The sequence below is a fragment of the Pelophylax lessonae genome (genome assembly GCF_965119305.1).
Source record: "Pelophylax lessonae genome assembly, chromosome: 2".
Classification (NCBI taxonomy): domain Eukaryota; kingdom Metazoa; phylum Chordata; class Amphibia; order Anura; family Ranidae; genus Pelophylax; species Pelophylax lessonae.
In genome coordinates, this window is record NC_138769.1 from 124,129,452 (window position 1) to 124,147,714 (window position 18,263).

The 18,263-nt window shown below is 44.1% G+C and overlaps 1 protein-coding gene across 7 annotated transcripts in view; it reads left to right on the top strand.

The window, feature by feature from the left end:
• The window catches only part of MYO18A (myosin XVIIIA), a 572,782-nt gene that overhangs the window by 189,182 nt on the left and 365,337 nt on the right, over positions 1-18,263 (top strand). For 3 of the 7 annotated variants that reach the window (XM_082245141.1, XM_082245142.1, XM_082245144.1), the window contains exons 2-5: positions 4,835-4,919; positions 5,350-5,400; positions 15,471-16,238; positions 16,885-16,971. The exons of the other annotated variants lie outside the window; for them this stretch is intronic. In XM_082245141.1, coding sequence (XP_082101267.1) covers positions 4,875-4,919; positions 5,350-5,400; positions 15,471-16,238; positions 16,885-16,971 — 951 coding nt within the window. In that variant the 5' untranslated portion in view covers positions 4,835-4,874. The remainder of the gene's footprint in view (positions 1-4,834; positions 4,920-5,349; positions 5,401-15,470; positions 16,239-16,884; positions 16,972-18,263) is intronic. 7 annotated transcript variants of the gene reach the window in all.

Below are 18,263 nucleotides of genomic sequence, written 5' to 3' on the forward strand. Positions count from 1 at the left end.
AAAAAAAATATACATTGTAAGACTATAGTGATATCTCTTTATCAGGGGTCTCCAAATTTTTAAACAAAGGACCAGTTTACTGTCCATCAGACTTTAGGGGGGCAGGAGTGGTCAGTTGAAGTAGAAATTGCCCCAGAGTCAGTGGGAGTAAATAAAATGATAGGGCCGGTATTCAGTTGGAGGAGGAATCATGCACCATCATTGGTATTAATGGAAAGAATAGTGGCTAACTGTTTATATCAGTAGAAGGAATTATGCCCCATTACCGGGGGTCAGTGGGACGAATAGTGTTCCACCATTGGTGTCCGTGGAAGGAAAAATGCCCCATTGTTGGTGAGAGGAATGGTTCTCTGTTTGTGTCAGAGGAATGAATGGTGCCCTCTTGTTGGTTTCTCGGGGGCCGGATAAAAGCAAAAAAATGTCTGCAATTTGAAGACCACTGTCTTTTACTAAAGCAAAAGTTTAAAATAAAAAGAATCTTAAAAAAAAAAAAAAAAAAAAGCTATGCTTCCACATATTATTTCATTGACCTGTGGCCTGATGCTGTCACACATATTCATCTCTTAGGACACCTCCTGTGTCCACAGCCATTGTTCCAGCTCTAGGTTAGTAATATTAGTATTGGATGCTTGGCATTAGACACAATTGCGCCTTGTACACTTTGTTGTTCATTTGCATCAAGTCTTAAGGCCGTACACATGATAAGAAAATCGGAAGTAAAATTTCATCTGAACAATCTGCAGATTTTCGAATCCTTGGCATAGTGCTTTCGACAGCCAATTTTAAATTTTAGTATGACAAAAACTTAATGTGCAGGCTATAACATTTTTTATCGTACGTGAATACGTCTGATTCTTCTTTAATTAGTACAGTTTTTGTATGAGAGAGACTACGGATGCTCGGAAATGGAAGAATGTATACAAAACAATTCAACGCATGACATCACTTCTGAAGTTGAATTCTGTCGTATGAGAATTTTCGTATGAAAGTAACCTCTTCACTTTCTTTTATGAGACTAGCATGCAACAAAAAACGGACAAGAGTTCGTCCCATAAGCTGATCCTGTGTACGAGGCTTTAGAATAACCACACATTACACAATTTTTTTTTTTTGTACAACTTTCCTTTAGATTTACCAAAACCATATAATATGAGGTCAAACCTAAACATTTTCAATTTGTATGCAATCAGACAGGCCATTGCACTACATAGCTGAATGTAAATCTAAAGGAAATTGAATAAGAAAATTGTATAGTGTATGGCCAGCGCTAGACTTTTTGCTGTTCACTGGTGTCATTGGCACTTAGAATATCATGTCTTCACAGAAATGCCAGGTTTATTCTTTGTAAGGTACATTGCATAAGTGACAATTCGTTCCCAGCCTAATGTGTTTTTGTTTGTTCAACTGCCAGACTCCCTTGCAGCTGTCAGTGATACATCAGAAAAGTGCTACCCACAATAGAGGTGTTTTCTTCTTTCCTAGGTCAGTTAGTGGAGATAATGCCTTTTTATCACTTATATTCCGAGGAACGGTAGTTAATAATATTGCCAGGTACATCTGTATTTTTTTCTAGCCCAGAGAATTGGGCTTTCTTTTAAATCAATTTGGCATTGACACATGACCATTTATAGTGCAGCCCCCCTTCCACTCCAAAGTTGTGGATTTGCTACCGATGCTACCTTATTATTATTTGGTGGTGAGATAAGGGCAAGGCGTATCTGAAGCTCCAAGCTGAGCGGGAATTGAGCCTGGACCCATGGCACGAAAATCTCACTGCTGGGTACACCAAGAGATATAAGAAGCTAGCAGTTGATGGCTCACCTTACTTCCATTAGTAACTAAAATGTACTAATAATAAGAACCAACTGTATGCAATTACAAATCTGCTTTAATTGTCTGGATTTACTGCTGAGTGGAATACCTGGGAGAAGGAGGGGGAATGTCCCTTCCCTCCAATCAGCTCTCAGAGCTCTCCTCACTGAGCTCTGCAGTGTGTTATTTCAGCTCTCCACCCCATTTTTTTTTTGACAGTTCAGACAAACTTAATAAATTCTGCACTTTGAACAGATGTAGAGAAGAGAAACCTGCAGATTAGCAGGTGTAACTTGCGTAGGATTTGTTTCATCCAATTGTATCACCTGAGGACAGTCACTTCAGTGTAAGGGTTTACTATCACTTTAAATACTGTGCTGCTTTTTTCCATATACGCTCTTGCATATCTCTCTTGGGGAAATAGATCAAAGCATATATGTAGAGGGTTTTTTTTTTTTTTTGGTAGCAATTGGCAGATGTTTTGTCATGCATCAGTGTGCATTTCCTTTCAGCATTGAAGTGTTTTAAAGCATGCTCACGTGAGTTTTCAATGTATTTTTGAATTTAGAATAGATGGGGTTAAGTCATTGACTAAAGCCCCGTACACACGCAACGATTATCGGCCGACCGATCGGCCGTCTTTTGTCCAGAGTTGTGTTTTGTTGGTTGGAATGTGCCTAGACTGCATACGAATTTTCTCGCCCAACAAAATTCCACTTCAGAAGTGATGTCATGTGCTGGTTTGCTTTCTTTGTGTTCTTTCTTCAATGAGCATGCCCAGACTTGCTCATCAGATTTTTCCCTGTCGAAATCTGTACTGACTGCACGAAAATCGGCCGTTGTGTTGACGGCCAACAAAAATTTTATAGTCTGCACACCAGATTTTTTTCGGCCGAAAAGTCGGAGTCGGTTGTCGGAAGCATCATACTAACAAGCCGAAAATCGGCAGATCGGTCGTTGGACGAAAATTTCCTGCCGATTTTCGACGCGTGTGTACGGGGCTTAAGGCTTGTTCAAACCCTTTTCCGAGCATCAAAATGCATGTTGTTTCTTTTCTGATGTGCTGCCAATGACTTCTATGGGCCTCCTACCACACTAACATACAGAAAAGAAGGAACATGTCTTATTTTTCTAAACACACTGTACTGCAGTGCTGAGAGGTAAAATAATTTACAATATCATTCCTCATTTATTCTGTTTGCACCTAGAATACTGTGGGTTGGTTTTGTAAAACCGGCCCATTTCTGTTTGGATGCATCTATAGGTGGCCTTTAAAGGATGCATCTTTTACAATTGTGGAGCACTTCTCTTCAACAACCATAGAGTTAATTTCTTAGAATAAATATATATTTCTGCACGGTTTTGCATTGTAAGGGTTTGGGGTTATTTGTAAATCATAATGCCAGAGACCTCACCGGCATCTTAGCCCTTTAGTAATGGAGCTCTCTGCCTGTCGCTGTCTGTCTACTGTTTATAGTGCTGCCGCCCATCACATGACATGTGGTTGCAACTTACACTTCCTCCTGGCAATTAGGCCTTTCTGTCTCATGACCCCTATAGCGAGTTTTTCATTCAGACAGACTTTTCTTGTCACAAGGAAGTGGTGATGTAAGGAGAACAGACATAAAAAGCTTTCTTGTCTACTGTATCCGAACCGAATGCATAGTGCAGCCAAGAGGATTGTAGAGTATTCCTATAGGGTAGCACTAAAAATTCTTAGCCAGTAAGAAGTAGGCTACATTTTGCTTAGAACTAAAGTCTGTCCATTGTGCCTTAAGCTGGCCTTAGATGGGTAGAACTTCAAAATGAAAATTCTTATGAAAATAATGTTTTAGGAAGTTTGTTTATTTTGCTACTCATTAGTGGGTCAAATCGATGTTCGTTTTTCACCGTGGTGACGAGAAAATTTGAAGGATCCGAATGAGAAAACATTTTCTAACAGTGTATGTGGTTTTCCATAGCGAATGTTAAAAGCAAATGATATCTTTCAAACGACATTCGAATAATCTGAGCATTTTTGTAGGATTTTTTTCCTAAGACTTTTTCTAATTTTCATTAAAAATTGTATCCAGCTATGTCCAGCTTTAGTGTGTGAACAAGTCTCCAGTTAACATAGGTTGTTTTTATTATTGCCTATTCATCAGGAAGGAATCACAAGGAATCCAAATCACAAGAGGAGAGGTCAGCACTCAGAATGGAGTCCAACAATGGTTATCCTTTATTGCAAAAGCCTGTACACCAGCTGTAAAACAGTCAACGCGTTTCGGCCATCAGGCCTTAGTCATGACGGCTGAAACTCGTTGGCTGTTTTACAACTGTTATACATGTTTTTGCAATAAAGGATAACCATTTTTGGATGCCATTCCGAGTGGTGACTTCTCCTCTTGTGATTCGTGTTACCTGAGGCTTCAGCAACCAGGCGGAGCTGGGATGGGTGAAGGTGGAAGCACTTACACACCTGTATTCACAAAGAAACCAGTTCTGATTTTGGGGTGTACTAAATTATACATTTTAGTAAATAAAGCCTGAAATGCATTGTGTGTTTAAAATTGGTGATTGGACTGGCCTAGTTCAGTGTTGTTAGCACAAAGTAGGCCCCTCTGGTGTTGGCACCCTTTGTACATAGATTGCCTGAGTGCTCAAATATGCATTTACTTCTTCTGGGGTAATGGATTGGGTGCCTATACCTGACTCCTAATGCCTACTAAGCCTCACTATTGACTCACTGTTGTGATGTGCAACCTTACTGGAAAATATAAGCTTGGTAGAAGTAGCTGGACTCGGATCCCAAATCATTCGCTTAGGAAGTAAATGCATAGAACTTTTTCTGTGTCTTAGCTGCACTTTGCAACCAATTTAATAGATATTTTCTCCCTGTGTTGTGTATTATCTACCTTTTTGTTGTTCGTATTGTATTAAACAGACTATATACAGACATGCTTTGTCCAACTTAATTGTAAGTGTGACATCACATGGCAATAATTAGGTGTCCAGAATGTGATCTTCTTTCTCTTTCCTTCAGCCAATCAGATTAGGACCCAGCAGCTCATGACTACCTTGCCATGGCTTTTTCCTCACGCTTTGCATTCTGGGAGCAAAAGGGAAGTGTTGTGACACTGTGCATGTTTTTGTTTGTTTTATTGTATTACTAGTAGTTTTAAGCAGAATATACTTCATTTGGAAGTCATTGGTTGAGTTTTCTGAGTTTTGAAGTCTAATGTTGATGTAATGTTTTTGTATCTGTCCTCCAATTAGAGTTTTGGCTTTTTTCTATGTTCATTTAGCCCAGAAAATTAAAACTTGCATTAAAGGAACATGACAGGCGCTCTTAAAGGAAACCAGACATAACCATTGCTAGCTTTAGGGCTGGCACTTCTTATTGTCTTTTTTCCTGCATTTGTCTCAGTTTGCCTCGACCCCAGCTGTCAGATTTCTGTCTTTATGTGACAAGGTGCAAAATTTGTTTTTATTTGTTATTTTTTTTACTTGACCAGTGATTTTATACTTTCCTGCCCCTGTTTGAAACTTTAGGTCAAGGATGAAGACAAACCCTTAGGAAAGAAAACAAATGGTAGCCAGAATGGAACTGTAAGTTGGCATTAGTAAAGGTGTAGAAGATTTACAGTGGAATTACATTTCAGGGGCATTCTTCAGTTACCTTTTGATGGAAGTTCTAAGTTGTACTGCTCGTGGAAAGATATATGTAATTTGACTTGATCTCTGCCTAGCCAAATAAATAGAACAAGGAGATAATTTTCTTATTGGTTTTTCCCCAAGGCAGTTATTGCCTAGGCATCCTTCCTCTTAGAAATAGCAGAAAATAACAGACACATCCATTTTATGTGAGATCAGCACCTATCGGGTGTTCCAATTTACCTCTACAGCAAGTTGGTATTCCTCTCTGACCAGCCTTACAATGTTGACTCATTCATAAAAAGTAAAACCTATTGGAATGGTGAGACCATGATGCAAAGGAGAAATTTGCCATCACAGGCCAGACATATGGCAGAGGGATTGGGAGCTTTATTTTCTGCATGGGAAGGCCTTAAAGTAAATCTGTGAAGAGAGAGAAATGAAAGCTGCCATTGCTGACCAGGTTTTCAATGGTACATGTGCCCTGATCTATGTTCAAAGTGTGTCACTGGAATGGAACAAGCATTCATGAAGTTTGTAATGCCCACTCTCGTGTCATGCATGTTCATTCCTGGTTAACAAATTAAATAAAGCTATTTTTGCCCTACTTCTCCAATGGATCACAGGAGTGCAGTTCATTCTGCACTCCTGTGACCTGTTTTCAGCTAACAGCTGGCTAAAGCCTGCTGTCGGCTGTCGCCACTTAGATGGTCCAGGCTCTGTATTGAGCCGCTGTCACTCCCTCCAAAGCCCAGCACTCCAGTGGTTGCTGTAGGGGGCAGAGCAGGGAGCTGGTGACTGCCACCAGCTCTGTAAAGACTGAGAACCGAGCGATCAATGGTCTTTGATCACTCAGCTCTCAGGCTCCATTCACACCATGGCATTCTAGGTCAAGGGCTGAATCGCCACGATTCTGCCCGCTATCTTGAATCGCCGCAAATTGCAGGACCCCCTTGTGATCCCCATTACTTCCAATGGCACCCCAATCACTGTTTGCACGATTTTACCGCGATTCATCGGACGACAATCGCGGCAAAATCGCGCCGAGATTGGTGTACCATTGGAGGTAATGGGGATCACAAGTGCGTCCCGTGGTTTGCATCGATTCGAGATCGCAGGCAGAATTGCGGTGATTCTGCCCACGATCCGGAACGCCATGGTGTGAATGGAGCCTGAGTCTTCGCAGCAGCAGGGGACAGATGCAGCATTGCATCCACCTAGGTGAGTATAATTTTGTTTTTGTCTGAACATATCGGCCGATACCGATATCCGATGACCAAAATATCGGTATCCGCATTAAAAAAACGATATCGGTCGATCACTAGTTGAGACAAACCATTTACCACTGGCAGGGGTGCTTACAATAGTCAGCTTTTATTCATGTACACATTTTTGCTCCCAAATGAAAAAAAAACACGTTTCTCTTAACTGCTTATGGAGGTTTTAGCTGGAGTTCAGTTTCAGTTTGTTAGTGTATCGAAGGGTCCTTTCACATGGACTTTCCGCCCAGTGGACTCTGTTTTGCTCAGCAGGGATCGATCCGCCGATCTCTGCAGAGCAGGTGGAGGACAGCTTCGTCTCCGCTTACTTTGCAGAGACAGACCTGTCAGAGTGCCACTCTCCTCTATAAGAGATCGGATGAAAATGGACCGCCTGTCCGCTTTCATCCAATCTTGCAGACGGATGGAAAATAGGCTTTCCATCCGTCTGGATTTCACGGGCAGGATCGGATTGGAGAGCAGTGTGTGTCAGCGGACATGTCACCGCTGACATCTGCTGCTCCATAGGGGTGCATGGAACATCCGATCAGGTCCGCCTGGAAAACTGACAGGCGGACCTGATCGGAAATCCCGTGTGAAAGGGACCCTAAATCTGCTAGTGCATCTAACGCTCCTCTCCCAGACTGACAGTGCTGCTGTCCAAATGTGCCCCCTGTGCTCCTTCATCCAGAGTGGGGGCACTCTAGTACAAAAGGTGTGTTACTGGCCATATCACCGGGGGAAAAAGCCCCCCCCCCCAAAAAAAAAAAAGAAGCTATTTGAGCCACAGCATCTAATGATTGGTAAGCTGCAGGGCTTTTTTCTCAGAATAGGTGCAGGAATTCCCTCCTTCTGAGTCACCCCTTGTCTCCGCCCCCTCCCCGCCTCTGAGCATCGTCCCGTGGTTCCACCCCCTACCCACCTTCCAGTACCGCCCCTTTTAGAGACTACAGAACCAAGTATCATTTTGTGCTACTTAATAATTTTGTATGGAATATGGTAACATTAACAAGAAATACAGTAAAATGGATCCCCTGCAGCAACATAAGACCCCCAACCCAGTAGCAGTAAACCCCCCCGTAAAAATAGATTCCCCCCATTAACAATAAACCCCACTACAGCAACAATAGACCCTCCACACAACAACAGACCCCCCCTCCCAGAAACGAATGCCCCCCACAAGAAAATACCACCCCAGCAACAAGAGACTCCAATCAGCAGCAACAGATCTCCCAGCAGCTATCATCAGTAAACCCTCCAGCACCCAGCAACAATTGACCCCCCCCCACCAGCAAAAATAAACCCCCACACAAAAATAGATCCACACCAGTGACCATAGATCCCCCAGCAACCAGCATCAATAGACCCTTCAGCACACCCAGCACTCCTTGCCATTAAATACAATAATTTCTGGAGATGCTGGAACTGCGTTCACCCGCGTTTCTGCTGAAAAAAAGCCCTGGTAAGCTGCAATATATTACATTTTTGGTTTTGGATTTAATTTAGACTGGCTTTAGGAGTACAATTCAAGTTACCTTCAAGACAGCTGGTATCAATGCTGCATAGATCTAACAAATTTGAGCAATTTGCTTTAAATAGCAACAGGTTTGGAGAGAACAGAATGCTCGGTGGTAAGAATTTCTTGATCTGTGACTCATTACTAAAGTTCTTGGGTCAATAGTGAACGGAGTAAATTTGATGTCAGCAGTTTTATATTGGAGCAGCCATCCCACTTGTCATTGCTGCGGAGCAGTCTCAGTGCAGGCGCTCAGACTGAGCTGTGAGGATCTCCTCCTCCTGATCTCTGCCTCTGGATAGACCCGCGTACTCATCTTGCATTAGTGTTTGATTGTTCAGTAGCAGTCAGAAAAGACTCCAGAAAGGTACAGAGGCTTTTCTTTAACAGACGCATGCACCATTGGCTTTGCAGTGAGTGTCGAGTTGTAAAACGGCTTATAAAAATCATCTGTGACTTTGCAGTTCTGATGAAATTAGTTAGTAACAGTACTGTGAAGTGAAGGCTCTTTTCTGCTGTTTTGTACGGTGACAGCTGTGTGTGGCTTTTCTTGGCTGACACCTATGGTAATGACATTATCGGGCAGATGATTTCTTCCATGGGTCTAGAAGAGTATTCTTTGTCAGAGAAAAATATACAGCAGCCCTGCACTGCAGTCATACTGCAGCTGAACAGTGACAGCTTACATAGGATTTTACAGCAGTTGTCTTTTTTTATATTGAATAACCCAGTAAGTGCTTCAGGGATAAGGCCTGATGTCATAGTCTTGCCTTTTAGGTAACTTTAATGTAAGACATTATCAGCTTGTTATGCCCGGGTAATACATGTCCCTGTTTGTGTTGACATTTTGATGGTTTAATAGTGCTAAGTCTTTGGCTCCGTGACGCTAGCTTGTCCGTCCCGGAGTTCCAACTTCTCTGTCCCCACTCCCCCAACAGTTGTTGCTTTGGTTTGCTGTAAAATTAACTGCTTAAAGTCGAAGTATGACCTTTGTTTAAAAGTTAGTGCTGCAGCACCTAAAGTAGAACTATGAGCAAAACTTTTTTTTAGTTTTGGATAGAGTATAGTATAACCCCTGTAATGTTTATTTTTGCCCTCTTTGTCCCAATGGGGAGATTTCCCTTCACTTCCTGTCCCATAGCTAAAACAGGAAGTGAGAAGAAATCCTTGCAAATTGAAGCATTACTAAACCCACAACAGTAAAAAAATCAGTCTGTATATGCAGTAAGGCATGCTTGTTATGCTCACTGTGGAACTAAGAGGTTAATCCTCTGCATTGAGTATAAAGCTGTGTGATCCTGTCTTCTCTGATCCTCCTTCTTCCACTGACTCCACTCCATCTCCTGATAGAACAGAGAATGAGGGGACGGGCTGTACATGCACAGTTTGGTGTGTATTGCTAGAGAGGTTTTTTTTCTTTTCTTGGGAGAGTGCATGTGATCAGCACAGGGCCAATCGGCACTGTCCAGGCAGAGTGTCAGGGGTCAATCCGGGGAAAATAAACTCCTCCTACCAGCTTTAACCAGAGTCTGATAGAAGTCACAAGACTGCTCTAACTGCAGATGAGAAAAGGTATTTAGCAGTTTTTATTCACTAAAACTGTTGGAATTTCTGTTTAGTGTACTATGGGAAACCAGATATAGTGAATGCAGGGTCCTGGGTTTAGTAACACTTTAAGGCTCCTTTCACACGGGCGGTGCGTCCGACGGAGTCTGTTTTGCTCAGCGGGGATCGATCCGCTGATCCCGGCTGAGCAGGCCAATGACAGCTCCATCTCCGCTCTGTGTGCAGAGACGGAGCTGTCAGAGCCCCACTCTCCTCTATGGGAGATCGGATGAGAACGGACCGCCTGTCCGTTCTCATCCGATCCTATCCGATCGGATCCTCCAGGCGGATGGAAAATAGGTTTTCCATCCGTCTGGATTTTACTGACAGGATCGGATAGCAGCAGGTATCGGCTCCACTGACATCCGCCGCTCCATAGGGATGCATTGAGCATTCGATCTGGTTCGCCTGAAAAACTGACAGGCGGATCGGAAAGCCCACATGAAAGGAGCCAAAGGGAATTTCTTGGGGATCCCCAGGTCACCAAAACTAGTGTCCCCCATTGCAGGGTTTCCTTGCTTTTACTTTTCTGAGGACAACCTAAAATGAGAGTTTTTTCTTTTACTTTCATTTTCAATGATCAGGGTAAACCAGACAAAAGGGGGGGGGGGGGGGCTCAGACCGCACTAAAAACTGGACTGAACTATCTCAAACTGGATGTTGATCCAATAATTGATTTCACCTGTCGGTTTGGGATTTAAAGCAGAATTCCACCCAAAAGTGGATCTTCCGCTTTAGGTAGTCCTAACCCCCTGACATGCCACATTTGGCATGCCATTTTTTTTGGGGGGGGGGGGGGGAGCGGGTACCTAGTTTTGACAGATACCCGCTCCCAAGGAGCACTGCAGCGCCCTGAGCGGAAGTTCTCCTCTCCCCCTCCCTCCCTTCAATCTTCTGGGACACGTCAGCGGTCGCAGAAGATTGCCGGCCAATCAAGACGCGCAGCGTAACTCGCGCATGCGCAGTGCTTACCCGGCTGTGAAGCCACAAACTGTCACAGTCGGGTGCCCACACCAGTGATGCCGGTGCCGCCAAAACCAGAGGGAGAGGATCGAGGCTTCGGGCGGCCGCATCGCTGGACCGTGGGACAGGGGAGTGTGTGTTTTTTAAAAGTCAGTAGCTACACTTTTTGTAGCTGCTGACTTTTAATAAACACAGAAAAGCCTGAAACTCCGCTTTAAGTAGGTGAGTGTTTAGAGAGCTTTCAGTTATAAATAAGCACTGATGTGCGAATCCTGGTAATTGGCTGACCTGGAGCTGTGTTTTTTTTTATGTTTTACCTGTATGGATTGAATAAAGAAGCCTATTTGTTATCTTGGAGTACCACTACTTCTGTTTCCCATACTGAGCAATAAAAACCTGACCGGTTTTCTAATCCCTCTCCCCTCTATCCCAAACTAAAAAAAGTTTTGCTTTTAGCTATACTATATAAGTGCATTTGTCCTCTCTCTTGGTCCTCTTGCAAAGTCCCACAGTATACGTAATGACCTGCTGATCTTGTCAGTGGTGGCAATGATGCTGCACTGCTCCTGAATTCAGAGTAGAGTTGCCACTCTCATGTAGACTGTGCCTGGTTCACTACAGTGGGGTGAGAAGATGTTGCAGTGGGCATGGATAATTGTGCTTGTCACCACTGATTCACAAGCCTCTAGCTTGTCTATTAGAATGTGAATACACCTGGTATTTCCTACTGATTTCTGGACTGGCAGCACTGTCTCTGTTGTGGAAACCCTCCGACTGTAGGCTTCCTTGTCCCAGAGAGGGAGAGTATCAGACACAAATTAAGGAGGATTTGGTTCAGTCAGGGAGGCAATTTTTTTGTTGACTTTCGGGTTTGTTCATCACATAGTAACTGAACTTGGAACTTAGGTTGTCATACAGGAGCCTTTTGTTTTGCATAATGAGGGATTAGTACCCTTGTTGGTTTTTTACTGCAGTCAGTGTTCCCGCTAGGAGACCTCATCCTCATTATTTGTCCTAGTGACCACTGTCACTGGGACTGAAAGAGAAAAATAATCCAACATTTTGGGTTTTCACCACAATAGGAGGGAAATTTTCCATTGGAAACTTGTTTTGGTAGCAATAATCTAAAAGGGTTGATTTCCCTTTCTCTGAATAGTTTTCCTCTCCCTTCCTTTCGTGTTTGCAGGACAGGAAATGAAGGGAAATTTCCATAGAGGATTTCAAATGGCAGAAAATATGATGGGAGCTTTAAAAGCTCCCTACTCTAGCCTAAATTAAAAAAAAATTATAAGTAGTAGTATTCTTATAATACAGGATTTATATAGTACTAATTAACCCAATAACCAGTATCCAATAAATGACTACTTAGCATTACATTACCTCACACTAGCACGACTTGTCAGGCGACTTGGTCAGCCTGACAAGTTGCGCACCGTCGCTCCCATAGTGTAGTACAGGACCCGTTCTAATAGGAGCGACACAAGTCGCTCCAACTTAGAAAAAGGGTCCTGTACTACTTCGGGGCGACCTGGAGGTGACTTGAATTGACTTCCATTATGTGAAGTCCGTGCAAGTCGCGCCGAAGTCGCGCTGCACGCGACTTCACAGGTCGCCCCCTAAGTCGGTGCGACCTAATGTGAACGGGGGCTTAAACAAATGTTGATAAAAAAGCAGTTTCTTGGGCAACAAGTTACATTGTTTTATTTTCAATTTCAAAATCATCTCCATACTGTTCATTTTATTGATCCACTTTTTTCTGTATAAACCGTTTTTTTTTTTTTTTTATGGCTGTTCTTCCTTCCAAACATTTTGGATATGACTTTCCTCCCAGGCAAAGAAAGCTACAACCACTGAGCATTCTCTTCTACCTTGAATGGGGTTCATATAGGGCCCTTAAATTGAAGTCCATGGTGGTAACCTGATCACCAAAACTAAATGTGGCTGCTAAACTTCTAAGGTTTTAGTAGAAGTTGAAACGATTATCCATGTTTCTCTATAGGTTGAACAGTGTGTTGAACTACCTTATTGAGGCATTGAGAAACGGGAAGTAGGTTAAGTGCTACCTGTACACTTAGGGTCCATGTACACGGGACGCTGGAAATGGCCGTTTAGGAGCAGTTGGGCGTTTTTTTCAGAAGCCCCTGAACGCAGCTCCATGTTATCTTATCTGTCCACGTATACATGGTCGTTTACAGTCATTTGCAGGCAGTTGCGTTCAGGGACTTTTTTTAGAACGCAATTATTTGCGTTCGAACGTGTGTTTCCCGGCATTTCAAACGCAGAAACGCAGCCGAACGTGATGAACCTACATTCAGCCACGTTATACGTTTTTTTTCTTCCATTCAAAATCAATGGTTCCCTATGGGAGCCTATTGATTTGAATGGAGGTCTCACCGTAAGTCGGATCCGACTTGCGGCGCGACCTGCACTGTGATAATCTTGAGGGGGAACTCCACGCCAAAAATGGGAAAAAAACTGCGTGGGGGTCCCCCCCCGGGTTCCAAACCAGGCCCTTTGGGTCCGGTATGGAATTTGAGGGTAGCCCCACGCCGAAAAAACGGCGTGGGGTCCCCCCCAAAATCCATACCAGACCCTTATCCGAGCATGCAGCCCGGCAGGCCAGGAAAGGGGAGGGGACGAGCGAGCGGCCCCACCCCCCCCTGGACCACACCAGGCCACATGCCCTCAACATAGGGGGGTGTTGGTGCTTTGGGGCAGGGGGAGCTCTGCACCCCCCACCTCAAAGCATCTTGCCCCCATGTTGATGAGGACAAGGGCCTCATCCCCACAACCCTGGCCGGTGGTTGTGGGGGTCTGCGAGCAGGGGGCTCATCGGAATCTGGAAGCCCCCTTTAACAAGGGGGCCCCCAGATCCCCTCCCTATGTGAATGGGTATGGGGTACACTGTACCCCTACTCATTCACCACATAAAAGGCAGTGTATGGAAATAACGACAGGAGACGTTTTGGAAAGTTTATTAAAAATCTTCATCCGGCTCTTCTTGTCTTCTCCTCTCCGGGGTCTTCTCCTCTCCGGGGTCTTCTGCTCTCTTGCTGTCCGCTCTTCTGCTGTCCTCTCTTCTTTTCTTCTCCTCTCCGGTCTTCTGCTCTTTTGCTGTCGGCTGTCGGCTCTTCTTCCTCCGGTCCTCCTCCGACGACATCTCCGGTAATTATGCCGCTCTGCGGTTTCTGCAGCTTATTATATAGCCATTAGGGGCGTGGCCCCGATGACGTCATCGGGAGGCCCCCCCCCCCCCGTGTCACAGATGACGTCATCTGTGACACGAGGGGCCGGGGCCTCCCGATGACGTCATCGGGGCCACGCCCCTAATGGCTATATAATAAGCGGCAGAGACCGGAGACCGGCATAATTACCGGAGACGTCGTCGTCGGAGGACCGGAGGAAGAAGAGCCGACAGCCGACAGCAAAAGAGCAGAAGACCGGAGAGGAGAAGAAAAGAAGAGGGGACAGCAAAAGAGCAGAAGACCCCGGAGAGAAGAACACAAGAAGAGCGGACAGCAGAAGACCTCGGAGAGGAGAAGACAAGAAGAGCGGACAGCAAGAGAGGAGAAGACCCCGGAGAGGAGAAGACAAAAAGAGCCGGATGAAGATTTTTTAATAAACTTTCCAAAACGTCTCCTGTCGTTATTTCCATACACTGCCTTTTATGTGGTGAATGAGTAGGGGTACAGTGTACCCCATACCCATTCACATAGGGAGGGGTTCCGGGATCTGGGGGGCCCCCTTGTTAAAGTGGGCTTCCAGATTCCGATGAGCCCCCTGCCCGCAGACCCCCACAACCACCGGCCAGGGTTGTGGGGATGAGGCCCTTGTCCTCATCAACATGGGGGCAAGGTGCTTTGAGGTGGGGGGTGCAGAGCTCCCCCTGCCCCAAAGCACCAACACCCCCCCCATGTTGAGGGCATGTGGCCTGGTGTGGTCCAGGGGGGGTGGGGCCGCTCGCTCATCCCCTCCCCTTTCCTGGCCTGCCGGGCTGCATGCTCGGATAAGGGTCTGGTATGGATTTTGGGGGGGGACCCCACGCCGTTTTTTTCCCATTTTTGGCGTGGAGTTCCCTCTCAAGATTCTCACAGTGCAGGTCGCGCCGCAAGTCGGATCCGACTTGCGGTGCGACTTCCATTCAAATCAATAGGCTCCCGTAGGGAACCATTGATTTTGAATGGAGGCAGAAAAAAGCTGCTAAAAGCAACGTGGCCAAACGTGCAATAACGCAAATGGAAAAAGCTACTGAAAGCACGTTTAACAGCTGCTTTTTCCCGGCGTTAGAAATAGCTTTGCAGGACGTTTTTTCTAACGTCCCGTGTACATGGAGCCTTATTGATAATTGCATATTACAATGGCCTAGTTTTTTTGAGTTCTGGGACATGAAGCTTCCTCGTGGCCTGTACTAATATTCTGATTAGGAAAGCTTAGGAAGTTGTCTTTGTTTTTAACTTAACCATTATTTTTATATACAGAATATTGTATTCTTGAAAACCCAAATAACTGTTCCTATGTTACAAAATGTTACTTTGTGATAGCTCGAAAGGTTATTTCATGTTGTAGTTAGTTTAATCAGTGCCAATGTAGCTGAAATTTTGTGACATTTCATACAATTTTGTTTATATAGTACTGGAAACATAATGTTTTAAACTCATAAAATGTATGTCTTTAAAATGTAGTCTGAAAATTCAGAACCAGGGAGTGAGCAGGAAACCTCTAGTAGTCCCTCATCTCCGAGGAACTCTCTGTCTCCAAATCCACTGCGAGCAAAGAGTCCAGATCCAAGACAAAGTCCATTTAGGGTGAAGAGTCCAGAAAGGCCTCTGAGTTCTGCAAGGGTAAGTAGCCCTGGACCAGTACTAAATGGTGACGCAAAGCAGCCTGCAGACAAACCAGCTGATAGTATGCTGAGAAGAGGAGAAAGTGAAAAGTCCCTGAATGCAGATAATGAAGAAGGTGGTACAAAAAAGAAGGTGGTAAAGGTGGTGCGAAAGATGGTTAGGAAAGTCATTCCACAGGACGATACTGGCAGCAAAAGTGACCAGGCTCATGGACACCGTTTGGACTCCACTAATGAGGAAAAAAATCGAACCCCTGTTCCCCCTGCCAATCCAAAAGCGGAAGCTAAAAAGGAGGTGACACAAAAGGATGATCTTTCAGTGGGTCTCACCAGCCTTATGTCTAGAGGTAGAACGAAAGAACATAGACAGAGGTTTAAGCTCCCTGAGAAGAAAGTGGAACCTGCTGTCGAAAAGGTGCCTCCACCCATTTCTCCTGTTGAAAAAACACCTGAGAAACCCACCACTCCTGTTCCTGTGGAAGAGAAACCCACCACTCCTGTTCCTGTGGAAGAGAAGACCATTAAAGAAGGTCACCAGCCTGCAAAGACGGTCGCTGATTTATCTACTAAAGCTCCACAGAAGAGTACTCAAGGACTTACATCAGAGGTATTCCTGTGTGTGCAATGTGACCACATTTGTGCATGCGCTACTGAAACACCACAACACCCCTCCTGGACCATTAACAGTGCATGCATTTGATATGGAGTTCTTTACTGACGAAATGTGTTTGATACATTAACAAATAATTTACCTAAATACAATTCCATTATCTTCATCAACTTATTGCCATTTTCAATTTGATAACAAGCTTCCTAGCATAATTTCCAGGGCTGGATAAATCCCAGGGACCAGGTAGCCATTGCAAATAAGAAATTTAAGCCAGCGCTTAACGTTTCCAAACCTTTTCGATTTGGTATCGATGAAAGTTTAAGTCTCTTGGCTGCTTTGAATATCCATTTTGCCTCCTCTGTTGCATGAATAAAAACACATCTTTGTAGAGCTGTCCGGTCAGTAGTGCCATACAGAGCTCTTTCCTTCCTCCTCTAGTATGTATGTATGTTATTAGTTTATTAATTATCTTTTAGCTTTTAACTTCCAGCAAAAAAATTGCAGTCTAGAAAAGTTTGTTGGGTATGCTGCTTACAAAGCCCGATGCTGGCAATTGTACAGTAGCTGTGCTTTAGCTTAGCCTTTGCCCGTCTGTACAAAGGCACATTTGGTCATTCTTAAATTATTTCCCACCTTTGCTCAGCCTTCTTTGAAGAAGGGAGTGGCACCCCCCAGGTCTCAGAAGACTGCTGCTGTCACTCAAAAACTTGGAAGTCCTTCCTCAAAACAGGTGTGTTGTTTCTAATAATAATGTAATGCCTCTGGATGCATTGGGCTGTTTTTGCATTACAGTTTAGTGCTTTGTGCAGTTTGGCAAGTGCCAAATGTATTTACATTTATTGGCCTTTGCCTTATTAGTTTCTTTGTTTACTTGCTTTAGCTTTATTGATTACAGTTGAATCTAGTTGCTGTAGGATTTTTTAAGTTATCAATGGTCATCTTATAGGGTTAGTCCACCTGAAGTAATATTTCAGTTCTAAGTATGTGCTTGGACATGGAATCATCCACAGTTTCTCCTCCAAATACTTTGTAGGCAAGATCCCTACAATTAAGTTCCCACATCATCTATCCCCACCTTTTTTGGTGGCGCCCCTTACCCTGTTTTACTTTTTTGTTCCCTCGTTATGGAGAATTCAGCAGGAAAAAAAAACGTGGTATTTGTGTGTGGCAACTGGCAATTCCATTTGGGAGATCTCATTGCAGTTGTCCTCCAGTGAGATGCAATGAGCCAAGTGGAAAAACAAAATTCATCAGAGAACACTTGTGGCCAAAATATTAGGTTTGGGTTAATTTACCCTTATGTTAAGGAAATATATATAGCAGTTTGTACATACCTTAATAATTATGGTCAAGATTTAATGAAAGTGCAGACTTAATATTTCAAAGGGCTTTCAGTTTGCTTCTTTGAGGAAAGAAGCCTGTTTTCTCAGCTCTATGACTCTTTCTTCTAGAGCCCATTCACATTAGCGCGACTTGTCAGCCTGACAGAAAGAATTGCAAAAATGTTGGGACCGGCGCTACCACTTATAAAACGTGCATGTGCAAAATAGAAAGGTGCATATAGTGCTAAGGTGCACGCAATAAATTATATAAAGTGCTACGTGCTGTTTATGGGCTGTGCCTAGTGTACCATACTGTAAACATCATATGTTATGCATATACTTATACAAATAAAGTGCCGAGTGCTGATATTGCCAAAACCCCGTGTAGTGATTAAGAAATCAAACAAAGTATGGTGTCGGTAGGTGATTCACCGAAAACACCGCTGCTTACCACACTCTTTTGGCCGATACCTCGACACTTCTTCGGTCACTAAAATAAAGGATAAGCCTCCATTGCGTAGCATATGTTATGTCCAGACAAACAAACGTAGCATCCACTCACAGTTAGGGAGTTCACTATCAGCTTGGAGAGGTGTTCGCCGGACCGCTTCCGCGTTCCACCGGCTCAAACCACCGTTCCCGGAAGTGACGTATTGACGTATGTGAACCACGCCCTACGCGTTTCGTCATACGACGTCCT